The sequence below is a fragment of the Strigops habroptila genome, chromosome 10 (genome assembly GCF_004027225.2).
Source record: "Strigops habroptila isolate Jane chromosome 10, bStrHab1.2.pri, whole genome shotgun sequence".
NCBI lineage: Eukaryota > Metazoa > Chordata > Aves > Psittaciformes > Psittacidae > Strigops > Strigops habroptila.
Window position 1 is genome coordinate 22,389,552 of NC_046359.1, and position 13,786 is coordinate 22,403,337.

At 36.7% G+C, this 13,786-nt stretch overlaps 1 protein-coding gene across 3 annotated transcripts in view; it reads right to left on the minus strand.

The window, feature by feature from the left end:
- The window catches only part of STRN (striatin), a 74,029-nt gene that overhangs the window by 41,573 nt on the left and 18,670 nt on the right, over positions 1-13,786 (minus strand). For 2 of the 3 annotated variants that reach the window (XM_030499315.1, XM_030499316.1), the window contains exons 3-5: positions 11,520-11,593; positions 8,266-8,344; positions 6,157-6,321 (exon numbers count right to left, since the gene is read on the minus strand). In XM_030499315.1, coding sequence (XP_030355175.1) covers positions 6,157-6,321; positions 8,266-8,344; positions 11,520-11,593 — 318 coding nt within the window. The remainder of the gene's footprint in view (positions 1-6,156; positions 6,322-8,265; positions 8,345-11,519; positions 11,594-13,786) is intronic. The other variant, XM_030499317.1, reaches the window with a different exon arrangement.

A 13,786-nucleotide genomic window follows, 5' to 3' on the forward strand; every position in this document is an offset into this window, starting at 1 on the left:
TCTGTCACAACCTTTGAAACCTGTTATGAATTCACAGCACACAATGCAAGAAACAGTGCGATACATACTACAACTGGTAAGCAACACTTACAAAATGGTTTGGATGTAAATTGGAATCACAAAGGAATGCAATTTAAAAAGGAAAGGCCACTTCTCCTGTCAAATCTAGTAAGATAACTATATGTCAAATAAGCAAGCTTTTTAAAGAATAAAAATAAAACATAAATTCAGTGTTTGAAGAAACGAAGTAACCTTTTATAAGGTATTTCTCCATCCATGACCCCTCTCTTTGCTTCTCTCTCACCCACTGCAAACCTTCTCTGTCTCTTTCTCCCCATTCCTCCTGTACCATGACTCTTATGTGACGTTTCCAAGAAGCATCCCTCCAGCCTTTAAAGCCATAGATCTGTGCCAATGAAATTAAGAGAGTGGTCCATTGGTACTACTTTCTTCACATAAAACCCAGATTTGTCTCCTTTTCCAACCCCCCCCCCCCCCAATTTAAGGCATCTGTTCAAAGTATCCAGGCCTGGCCTTAATCAGGTACCTTTGAAATGCCTATTAGGTCACTGCAAGGTGGAAGCAGGGACAAACAGGAAAAAAGTGTAAAAAAAATTCCCACCAGAAAAGGAATACAGCAAACAGATTTGGGATTTTTTTCTTTTTGTAATTCAGTATTTTATTCTCACATACTATTTTGGAAATCTTTTTCATGGCAGATGTTACCTCAAGTTTTTAAATTCAGAGATATTTTACCAAAGAAACCATTTTATAAGCTAGTCAACACACAACATTCATCAGCCAGTATGCAGCATTTTCATTACATGGGTCAGTGTTAATAGAATTTATAGAAATGCAAAAAAGTTATTCAATGCCTTCTGGTACAGAAAGGCATTAATTCGCTGAAGTGCCAGTTGGAATGATTTGTTGCACATCATAAAGGTAAGGTGTTCAGAATGTTTAATTTTAATCTTTGGAAAGGTCTTTGGATTTGCTGAAGTGTTGAGGTTTGATGCCTTTTTGCCTATGTAAAGTATAGGCAGTGGAAGCCATATGCAGTTCAATAGAATAAAAAAAGGTATTACCTCAGTTTCAGAGAGAGATATATCACTCAGAACTACTTTTCTTTAAAAAGTTCCTATTGGCAATTTAAACATAGTTTTAATGATCAAACCTTAGCAAGAACTCAGATAATGTACTTACAGTGTTTTATACATATACACGCATCCATATATATGTGTGTATATACATACATATGCTTGGAATACCCTCATTCCTTTCCAGTTTTATTTCTTTATTCTGTTTGCTTCCACTCGTATCAAATGGTAGCCAAATACACACCTTCAAGAAAGTAAACTAATTTGACTGTTTAGGTTTCAGTCAGTAAGATAAAGCTATTAAAAATGAGGTAATAAGTGAATCGAAGATACTTAAATACTCTCATGTTTTCAAGGCTACATGTGACATTTGCAGGCAGCTTTCATTCTGTTTCAGTTTGTTGGGGGAAAGCACCCATTCCCCTGCACTTAACACTGCAGGTGTTAAGAATTTCAACAGTTATTATAAAGTTATTATTTTAGTACGTGTTTTTGAGTCCAGTCATGCCAAGTGGTACTTATCTTTTGTAATGCAAGTGAGCTGATTGGAGAAAGTGAAAACAGATTCCCTTTTAAAATCCGTGAAATAACTGGGAACAGGACTATATCTATCTCAGGTTATCATAGCAACATTTCATTTATGGAATCAAAATCTTGCAGGGTGCATTCAAAATCCACAGGATGTCTTGAGTGCTAAAGTTTTCAAGAGGATCTGTACATTAGCAAATAAATAGGCAATGTAAGAATACAAGTTTGGCCACAGATGTAGCAGCTAGTAACGCATAAAGACTAAGGCTACTTCACCTAATAGTAAGAAGAGAAACTGATTTGGCTTTAAAAAACTTTCAGACAACAGTAGTTTGTTCATCACTGTAACAAAAGAATTAAAAAAAAACCCCAAAGAGGTGGGGGCAGTTCTGTGATGTAACTGCAACCTTCTAAGATATACGAAATTAAGCTGAGAGACATGAGGGATCAAATGGCAATTTCTAAAATAACTGGAGCCTACCAGAATTCAAGTCACATAATTTCTGCTGCAAATAAATATTATTTTCATAAGTATTTACACTACAGTATCTACTGTACGCTTCTACAAACCAAAACAAGCAGCATCAGCTTCACAATAATCACCCCATATCTTCTCACCAGCCTTTCCCACAAAAAGCCTCAATTTACTGTGGATACCACAAGTGTCCAAACCCTGGCTGCTGAAGTAGGTATAACTGGTGTAACAGGTAGGATGATACAAGTGGTGTAACAGACAATTCATAAAAATTTGTAAAAGATGTAGTGAGCTGAGCAGAGAAGGAATATCCTTCCTAGTCATCACAAAGTACATACTTCACACATCCCTAGAGTCAGAAAAAATACCCTTACAACAAAGGCGTTTCCAAAAAAAGTGTGAGTGTCTGCTGCTATTAGAAGTGCAGTCAGAGGTAGGTCCGAGGTATTGTTGAAGACGGCTGAGTAGCAGCACCAAGAACTATACACAGATTAACGGACTTACACAAAAACCATGCTAAATCAGACTATGTTGCAAAGTACACCAGCTTTTCTGTTCTTTACTGGAATTTCTCTCAGTACCAATTTATTTTGTTCTCCAGCACTTTCATTTCACTGAGAAAGTATTTGTTGATTACCAACAGAAAACAGCCAAAACATAAAGGAAGTTTTGTTTCCTGTTTCTGTTACCTTCTCTCTCCTCCCAAAGAGGTAACCATACAGCAGCATAAAAAGATCAAATACCTTTTTTTTTTTTTCTTTTACTTTCTTTGGGATTTATCATGGGTGTTCAGTTGTACAGAAGGCAGTTAAGCCAACCTGTTCTTTCTGCAATTTACATTACTATATGGAGAAACCTTTAAGGAAATTTAAAGCTAGTGTGCCTTCCAGCTTACTGTTCCTGAAACACATCATTGTATCCATATTCCTTCTGGTTTTCACTGTGCCATTTTCCCCTCTATTGTATGTTATCTTTGTCACATTCACCCGCATTCTTTACAAACTCCTATTGATTTGTCTTCATTGTTTTTCACCCACAAGGTTTCTCTTTATTCAATCCCCATACTCCGCTTCAACCTGAGTCTCAGCTGGGCCCACAATATTATGCAGTTCTATTGAGATCAAACAATGGAAATGTTCCAAGAGCTGCATTTTCTCACTTTAACAGAGGTATTCCTCGTTAGACTCGATTTGTTTCCATGCACTACATTTTGTCCAGCACTCTGCTTTTCAAATGTAACTAAAGCATCTTCAGGTTGACCACTACCCTCAGACTTGCTAGCAGACATTTGACATCAATGTTCATTAAATGTCTTGAACCACAAAATTTGCCAAACCGCATTGCCTTGAGCACTTAGCAGGCTTCTGTGGTGACAGCAAAGCATTCTACAAAGAATTTCACTGTATCCATACAGCTACATACAGCCACAGAACATCTTCCATCTGCATTTTAGTTTGCAACTGTCCCAATGTCTGGTGGTCCTGGCAAACAAACACGTCTTTAAATTTCCTGGGACTGCACTAAGGCTTTGGTTGGTTTCTTGCTCTTCCAGTCTCTCACTGTAACTTCCCTCTTCTACCACTACCAAACTGCAGGCACTTGTTCATCACACTCCTTCCAACCATACAGCTTGGTATGGCCCCAATCCTCTTCTCACTTTACATTCACACTAGGAATAACAACAGGCTGCTAAAAGAACTGCCAATCTTTTTGCCTTCCCCATAGCTGGTCTAGCACTGGCGAGGTTGCTGCAAAGAGTCCCCCTACCTCAGCTGTGACCTAGAATTTAGCTGAGGCACCTAAATTTTTCTCAGTTCTGCCAACCAGGTAGAAAAGCATCAAATTAAGTTTTCAATCACTCAGTAAGAATTCCAATTGGGATCAGGAGCAAGATCCATGTGCCTTGAATTTTAGTCACACATTCAATGCTAAAACTCTTAAAAAAATCCCCCTGTTCTACACATGTTTAATGCTGACAACAGATGAGGCAGGTAACAGGTAAGTGTGAGCTACTTGAGAACAACATCTCATCTCATTTCTGATTTTCCATCTGCCATAAAGGTGCACTTTGAAACCTGAAACAAGTGATGATGCAGTTGGGAGGAGGTGAACAGTGCTATATGCCACAGAAACCGTGAAGTGTAACATTTTACAGTATCTAGTAGCACAAGATGAAATAGCTGTTAAATAGCTGCCAGGAAGAAAGCCACGAGATGCTTCCTGCATGGAAAACTGAAAGAAGTGGTCTGAAAATGTACTTGAAACAGCCAGAAGAATCACAGCATTGAAAGCTAGTACTGTACCCAGGTTGACCAAGGAATTTTAGTAAAATCCCAACTTTTTCCTCTCAGTGAGGGAGATCTCAGCAGACATCCACAAACTCAAAATCACCGTAGTCACATCAATCTTCATGAGTGAATGAGATCCCTGGAAAATTCTTCCACTGTAAAACCCTGGAGTCACTTTTCATACAACACGTATCAAAACGTTCCCCTAAGCTTCCTAACACTGTCTGTCATCTTATGCATCACAAGTGAGATGAAAAGAGTTTCTCAAAGCATGCAGCCTGACCAACCTTGCAGCTGACAAGCTTGCAGAGCCACAATAGAAGGGAACTTGTTTTTCTCCCTCAGTGAATATCCTCAGCCACAGGGTAGACTAGTTAAATCTCAGATCTACCCAGAAAGCAAGAAGATAGGAAAGAAATGCAAATGCATCCAAAACCGCTGTCCAACCATCTCATCTATCAAATAACTACCTTATAAATATACTCATTTCAAAACTGAAGACATTTAAATAAACTTTAAAGTATAAGAGCTTTATTTACCCACTGTCCCCAGAGAAGAAGCAACCCCTTCACCAGAAATCGAACTGAAATTGTTACTGTAATATATCAAGCATTCCTTGTTCTTCAAAAACAAAGCTGCTGTACATAAATGACATGGCTTGTCAGCTACGTAGGGGCACAATGTATTTTAGTAGCTTGCGGGTGTTCAAATTTTCCACCTCACAGCACTGAATTTAATTACATAACAATGAACTTCTGCCCTTACGTAACTTGCTGGCCTGAAGTTGCTGCAGCTATCTGCTGGGTATAATGAAATTTTACAAATGGTTTCTAAAAGTCAGAATGTGTCCTATAACAGTACCAGACCTTAGAAAATAGAGGTCTTGAATTTTGCCACATCGTATGGAAAAGGAAAAAAGAAAAAGAGGGAGAATCTTTGAGGAAAGCTGTGCTTGCTATGCAGCCCAAACTACTGGGAACAGCTACCTCATGTATTGTTGAAATAAACAATTCATTTTTATTATTTTCCAAGTTTTGCAGTATCTTAAACAATAACAGATTATTTTCCTGAAGCCTGTACAGTTAAGTTTCAGATTTAACTTACTCTTTTTTTCTTTGTTTTTAAATCTGCATGAAAAAGAAGAAAATGGAAAAAAGCCTCTTACATTTTCAATATTACTTAAAAGCAAAAGTATGCATAACAAGCTTTTACTCTCCTTGATTAACTCGTCATAGTATTAGAAATACTGAAAGACCAAAATGAATACCTTACGTTTTGGTCATATTTACATATGTATATGCATTAGCGGAAAATCAAAAACTTACAGGAATCAGAATGTAACATGTGACTTTTACAGATCCACTCAGGAGAATCCTATAACTCATATAATTTATGATGTCATAGTCAGCACAGGCCAGAAGAGCAAAGCCTGTAATTGATACATTAAAGTTTGCAGCAATACAAATACGTGGTTAACCTGAAACAATGCTGACATTTAACCACTTAGCAATCATGTCTCAAAAGAGGCTTGATTTGACTTTGTGCTTCCATCCAACTGAAAAAAAAAGCCAAAACCAACTTATGGTGCTTTTAAGCTATGAATCCAGAGTTATTTCCGTGCTTATTGCTTAATATAATAAAATTAGCTAGAATTGCTCTAATCTCCAACTAAGGAAAAAATCCTGAAATCTTCCCAGGAAATAAAAATTTGTTCTATACCATTAAGTGCACTTATGCAGAAAGATAACAATGTCATCTTGATGCTTACCCAATCATTGTGTTTTCTTTAATCTGGCCCTCTGTGCCATTTACCATTGGCTCTTGATTTCTGTTTTCCTTCTCTGAAGCATCACTTGAGAAGCCCAATAAAGCTCGTACTCGTTTTGACTTCACATCCAATATCGTGTCGGTGTAGCCCACTTCTTGTAGATATCTGTAGGAACAGAACTCATGCTAATCTTCTATACACATCTCTCTTGTCCAAAACAGTAAATGAAAGCTTCTCCATAAACTCATCTTCAACCCCTTTGCTAAGCAAAGTATGGTGCTGTGCTAATGAAACATGCTTCTAAATCATCCTGTACCAGCTGCAGAGGGATCGCCTCCTGCAGTACCAGCCTCTACAGTCACTGAGAAAAAAAAACCACAAAAATAATCAAAGAGCCTAGCAGTCAGAGGTTATACAATACGTTATTCATCCATTTACTAAAATGGGTGGAAAAGCACTTTCTAGTAAAATATTTACAACTGGCTTAAAAAAATCATCGCAGTTGCATGTACAACATGGCCATTTTATTCAACACATGGAAACTACACATGAAGCCTTACAAGAAGTATCAGATACATTCCTTATGTAAGCATTATTAAAAGCCTAGAAAATGGAGGGAATCAACAACTGCTGTAGCTGTAACTACTAGTAAGAGTTGTTATTTATACACACTACATTTGATAAAATCTTTGTCTTGCCTTTTCCTTATTCTGCAATGGATCTGCAAAATACTGTCCTGCATGTAAGGGCTGAGGAGCAGGAATCCTGGAAAAAGGTCTCTGTCCTTTCTCCTTTCCTCTAGAATACAGAGTTAATAGCACTGCCTTCTCAGGAGCACTGGATTGATTAAATGGTCAATATTCTAGAGGACTCGAAAGAGGGGAAATACTATTTTGCAATAACAGCTGTTACAAATCAACGACATGCACTTTTCCTGCAAGAACATTCTCCTCCAGTTATTTAACAATATCCTCTACGTAACCACATTAGGAGAGAAATATTGACTGTTGGCTATATAAAAATCAAACAAGTCACCTATGCAAAACAGAATCCATCGGCAATATGCACTCTGTATTCAGCAATGTATCACTTATTAATTGTGCTAAGAAGGAATGACTTGTCTTCAAAATAATTGATCAAAGTCCACTATATTTATATAATATTTTATATTAATAAAATATTCAAACATAAATATTTTTATTTCTTTATCTTTCAACATACATGAAAAATTTTGAGCTCTTAAAAAAGAAAAGCATATACAAGCCACCCACCAGACAAATTCAACTTCTGTATAATTGCTTGGAAAAAGGTCCCTTAATATAAGTTCCAGACCGCCCTTACTGTCTCCCTTCCCTCTCATTTAATCCTCTAACACACACACACACACACACATACACAAAAAATGAAAAGCAAAAGTTTTCCTAGCTGATTAGAAGACCTTAGAATCTAACTATCAGCATAGGGGATGAGGCAAATCCATGAAAAAGCAATTTGAGACGTTCTGATGAGAAGTCTTTAAGAGACCTCATCAATTTAAACCACAGGTTATAACCCAGGCAAAAAACCCACATAAAAATGTGACCAAATATCTTGGAAATTGACTCATTATGACCACAATTCAAAAACTAATTTAGATTAACAGACATTTGCTTTGTTGAGATGAACTGAGAATTAGAAAACTTCTAATCTAATCTTCTGGATATTAGTCTTTTCTGAACCTCAAGCAGGCCAAAATAAAAATTATCCCTCTCCAACACCAGTCTGTATTTTACATTGCTCTTAACAGAATTACTTGTGCTTGCTGGTTTATTGCAAAGTGTCATGACCCACTGTCCGCCCAAGCAGATTGTTTTATTATACTGTGTAAAGGAAAAGCAAAGGAGATAAAGTGTTTGTGATTTAACAAGGCTTCTCCTCTGAAGTTCTGAAATATTAGAATTTTCAAAACCTACGAAAAGTAGGGCAGAAGCTGAATGAACTTCATCACACACACTAACCTTTCTTGAAAGAAAATCTAACAGAAAAAAAGCCAAATACCACCATGATTACATTTCGTTAACAGATTCTTTCCCTTGCATTCATTATCAGAGTCCTTTTCTCAACACTTACTGTCTTAGCAGCTGTCGTCCTTGTTTCCATATTAGCTGACTGTTCTGTTGTGGCTGAATCTCTGTCTCATTCCCTTCATCTGGAAAAGATTATTTTATTATGAACACTTTTTTCCTTGTCCTACTTCTTAAAAAGATGCCCATCCACTTGAAAAGACAAATGTGATTTTTATTAAAATGGTTATGAATGGTTTAATAACAAAATAAAAGATTCAAAAGTACTAATAATCAATCAATCAAGAGACAAAAAAATGCATATAGCATATAATTATAGTACTATGTACACATAAAGATTGTCAGGTACATCCTACTGTGCAAGTGCAAGTTCCACTATTCATCAGTTCCTTCCCTTCTGCCTCACACCCAAAAGCCCCATCTTATTCCTTTCTCTACAAGGGCACATAACCACATAGACAATCTGGAGTTCCATTTTTGCATTAACCTTCCAATACAACTGCTGCTCATAATTTCAGTTTGAATACAAACATCTTTAACTGCTCACAATATCAAATGCAACTGCAGCATCATATCCATTTACAACTCACTGTCCAACTCATTTCCTTAATATCTGATGGTTCAACATAAAACCAACAGACATACTTGCTTTAAATTTGTCCATATTTGTATTACCTTTGTGGTTGTGGGAAAAAAATGCAACAGTGGTTGTTTGTTTATTTTTCATCCTGGAAAACTGCTGAAAAATTTTCACCACATTTTCCACAACCATATATTTGTATCCAAATAGTAATACTCTGGGAGAACCCACAAAAAAAAATTACGTGGTTGTTCTGGTGAGAAACCTATCTGCATGCTGGCAACCAACAGCTACACATTTATTCTGTATATAGCTTCATACTATATGAAGGTTGGGGTTTTTCCTCTCCTCCAGGAGATACATAAGCATATACTTCCCAAGATAAAAGATCTTGGTTTATTATCTATGAAAGCTTCTACAGAACTTGAAACCCTTGTGGTCCAAACACTGAAGGATGAACAATCTTCTTGTGTAAACAAAGATTAAGAACTAGAAAAACCTGTAGTATAATCCTATGACTAACTTTGTATCTGATGTGGGAAAGCTACTGTCCTTACTGGGAAGTCATTTACCTTTGTACAACTGTATTAACACTGCACACAAAAAAAACGCCACCCACCCAAAGAAGCTACCAAAGACTAACCAGAATTCACATGCAAGGAGAGCCATACGAATTTTATCCATCTCAAATTCACAAATCCATTTAATAGCAGCCATAGGAAATAATCAATTGCACCATGATTTTCTGATGACAACTGAACACAGCTAGGCCCAATGCACAACTACCAAAGCTCTGTCATGATTTGTTATAGACTGAGGTAAATCTGCCTGAAATCTCCTTTTGAAAGCAAAAACCCTTCTTCCAAAGGCACAATTAAGTATATCTACAGGCAAGAATTCTCTTTTACTTAGCGTCCTCAAAACCGATCACTGCTAGCAGTAGCAGTTTACCGATGAGAAGGGATTTGTATCATGAGCAAATAACAACAGAAGATACCACAGGCAGTTAAAAAAAAAAAAATTAAAAAAAAAAAAATCATCCCTTTCTCAAGAGATTGAACTCTTTCTTCTAAACTGTAGTACTGACTCCCCAAGTCAGATCTCCCCAAGAGATCACAAAGAAAACAAACAACAAGGACCCATTTGGAAGAACTACTAAAGACACTTCCACTTTTTTTTCCTGACTGGGCAGGAAAAACAGAAGGGTTTGGGTGGTGGAGAGATCAGACACGAATATACAAGTAAGTATCTATCAAAGGCAACTCTAAAAGGAGCATTAACAAAGCTTCCATTTTAAGTGTGTATCTTTAATCAGTCCAGATTTGATACAGAAGTGTACATTTCTCTAACAGCAACGTATGTAGAATGCAATGGGATACATCGGGATAACAGATTTTTAACAAATGTCATTCCACTAATGTCTACTTTGCAGAACTGGCTATGGCTCTGCTGGGCAAGTCAGGCCGTACACCACATTCCTCATCTGGAAACTGGAGCAACATGCTACAACTGCATCCTGAAAAATTACAAAACCCATGGATGTCTAGGATCTTGGTATGATCAGGACAAAGTTTTCTAGTGGTCCAGATACAGACTGGAGTCTTCCACTTAGTAACACCAAATTGAACTATTACTTCAGTTAAAGAAATAACCTTGATAATGTGAAATAAAACTTCTCAAAAACTCATTCCATCTTGGACAAGAAAAGCCTGGTGTAAAGTTCCATCAGTTGGCATGGGGTTGGATTTTTTTGTTTGCATTTTTTTAATGACCTTTTGAATCCAAGAGGTAAGAATTAACCATAAGAGTAAACAAGACCATCCCTTTCAGAAACCAAGTGACAGAGCTGAGGTCTGCAGACCTTCTATATTCTTCCTTTATGTACAGGTTGTTCTAGTTTTGTTGCTGTAGCAGGAGCATCAGGAGACTGAGATACAAAAATTATCACCTATTACTTTTCTTTTTGAGGCTTTGACCTGTAACCAGATCTCTGTACCCCTTCTTTTTTTTCCCCTGAGGAAAGGATAGGGACATAGAGAGAGGGATAAAAGGAAGTAATTTAAATTCTTAATTCCTCAAGTTCAGTGCTTAAAACTACTTGTGTGAAGGAGAAGTAACCTCTAAGCAGATGCAACCTGTAGAAAAACAAATCAGCTTTCCAGAGACCAAGGTGCAAAACTGTCCTCTCACAGAATAGCACCTAAGTTAGTTGTATGCATTTTCAATTATCACTGGAATTTTGGAAGTAAATGCCCACTCTCAAACTCTCACTTATGTCTAATATGCAGTTCCATTATTTTTTTCCTGGAATGCCATTCAAGTAATTGAAAATATTACATGCTATCCATTCCACATCCTTTGCCATTAACTTCTTGTTCAGAAGAATTATTCAAAGATAAAAGGATTGTATAGCTAAAAATCTAGCATCTCCCTGTTCCAAAACACCCATACACATTACTAAGAAAGAGAAAAAGTTACTCTCTCATGTAGCAGTTTGTTGGTTTGGGTTTCAAGGGTTTTTTTTAATCTAAACTCATTTATTAATGAGACTCTTTCAGAGCATTAGCATATATTTTTAATTTTACAGGAGTAAAATACAGTCTTCATTAATTATCTCTATTCCCATCAGTTTATTTTATTAACACTATCACTTCAGCATTTGCACAAACCACACTCAAGTTTTTATGCCAGTAATGAGCTCATTCTTAATAAATTCTTACCAGAATCATAGTTTGGTGGCTTCATATCTCCCTGATTCAATTCTGTGCCATATTTTAATTTGTGATATTTAGCCCTGGGGGGGGAGGGGGGGGGGAAAGAAAAAAAAGAAACTATTAGCACATTTAAAGGGTATCTCTGAACACATAAATGTCACCTGTCTTGAGAAGCCACTCCTTTCTTCCAAGCTAGGAACAAAACAAAGGAAGTAACTTCAGCAGGACTTCAGATATGTAATTTTGCTTAATCATTTTTTCCAAGGTTGACACATAATTGCAAAGTGAACACTGATGAAATACAGGGATCAGCGGACTGCAGATTTTACAAAACGTTCTTGCTACAGAAAAGGTTTCTTCCTTGAAGACGTGTTACTCTGTTTCCCTCCCCACCCCCTTTTTTTTTTTCAGCCATCACTATGAAACTTCTTTTTCAGTTCAATGCCATCTACTTCATATTCCATATTGTCACCTCAATTAAGCAAACCTTATTTTTATTCTTTGAAATGCTGTGCTTTCCAACAACAGCAGGCTGTTGGCAGAGGTATTCTAAATGAGATTTAGCACTGACAGAATCCCATGCTATACAACGACAGTAATAGCTGAAAGAAAAATGAAAATGCTTTTAATTTTAAAAGCTTCATCCTACAGAGCCAGTGTCTATAGACTTTTTAAACACACAAAAGAATGCTTACAAAAGCATTACAATGAACATGTAAGTTATTAAAAATTAATTAGTTTTATAACACAGTAACACAGAAACCGAGGCAAAGAGAGCCTTAACCAGTTTCACAATCTGTTCCCCCCTTCTCTTGCACTCACTGTAACTTTTGTCTCTATGATTGTTTTTTCCCAAACATGAAAACTTAGACCACTCAGAAAAACCTGATTCCCTACAAAGCTTTGTAAACATTCATAAAGGGGTAGAGAAGCAGCATTCATACTAGTTCCTACCCTGAATAAAAAGCAGGTAAGAATTCAGGCAATGCTGGGCACGCGGCCTGGCTGTAGTGGGACAACCCAAGAAGCACACACACATACACAGCTCCAATGCAAATGTATGGAGCTAGGTATAAGACAAGAAGATATAAGCCACAAAAGATTAAAAAAAAAAAAAAAAAAAAAAAGCAGCAAACCAAAACCCATCAAAAAACCTCACATATACCAACATGAAAATGGGCTTCATTAGCTCCACTACTCACAAGGGAACTCTTCCACTTAAAATGGGTTTTTAAAAAAATTAATGGGTGTGACACTTCATAATCATATAGGATAAGTCTCACTAAGCTCGAATGACTGTATCAAGAATGACTGTAGATAATGTTTTCAAATTACCTGCAACTCTTAATTGCTTCTCAGACATTTTTATTACATTACTGGGGGCTTTTTTTGCCTTTTCCCATTTCATTAAGAGAACTCATTACTTTTGACAAAACGGTGCTGAGGGAAGCAATGCTTGGTAGGTATTACACTTTGGTATAGACAGTACTAGTTTCCTTCTAATCCAGCCTTTTAATTATAATAAACATTTAATTCTGGATGAGAAGGGTAAAAGCAGAGTGAAGAAATGCATAGCAACAAAGACAGATGAAGGAACTGACTTCCTCCTCAAGAGCTAGAGCACTAAGCTTTAACTCGGCTGAGCAACAACCATCAAGGAAAGGAGAAAGGATGCACTTGAAATACATTAACAGCAACAGAGATAAACATGTTGGTCAGTAGAGAATAATTAAGAATATAACAAAATTAAAGCTGAATGCTCAATCAAAATATTTAACTTTCCTTTTCCAGCTGTTTTCTACATCTAACTGGCAGAGACATGTTACTCTGGTAAAACAACTGCATTTTATTATCATTAAATACTAGTGCTAGATGCTTTTTCCGTCACCATCACTAATAAAAAGCACTAACTAATCAAGAACTAAGAAATCCTCTACTCTGTCACTAACCTACCTCACCAGCTATAAATACTGTCAAAAACTTCCAAGTTTTTATGCAGTCATCAATTCAAATGACCCTAATGTTTAATCTATTTTGATTTGACTTATCAAAAGTGAGTAAGCATTAATACTCTAATTTGGATTAGTGGCCTATACTGTACTCTACTCAATTCCTGCCATTAATTTCAGACAGCAGTTAGTTTTGTGGCATGAAGCATTTGCTTTTAGCTCATGGGTGTTACACAAAGTTCCATTATCCTCTATGCATTCACTAATTTTATTGTCAAAGTTTTGTTAGTAATTTTCACCCTAAGATCCAAAGTCAAATGCTTG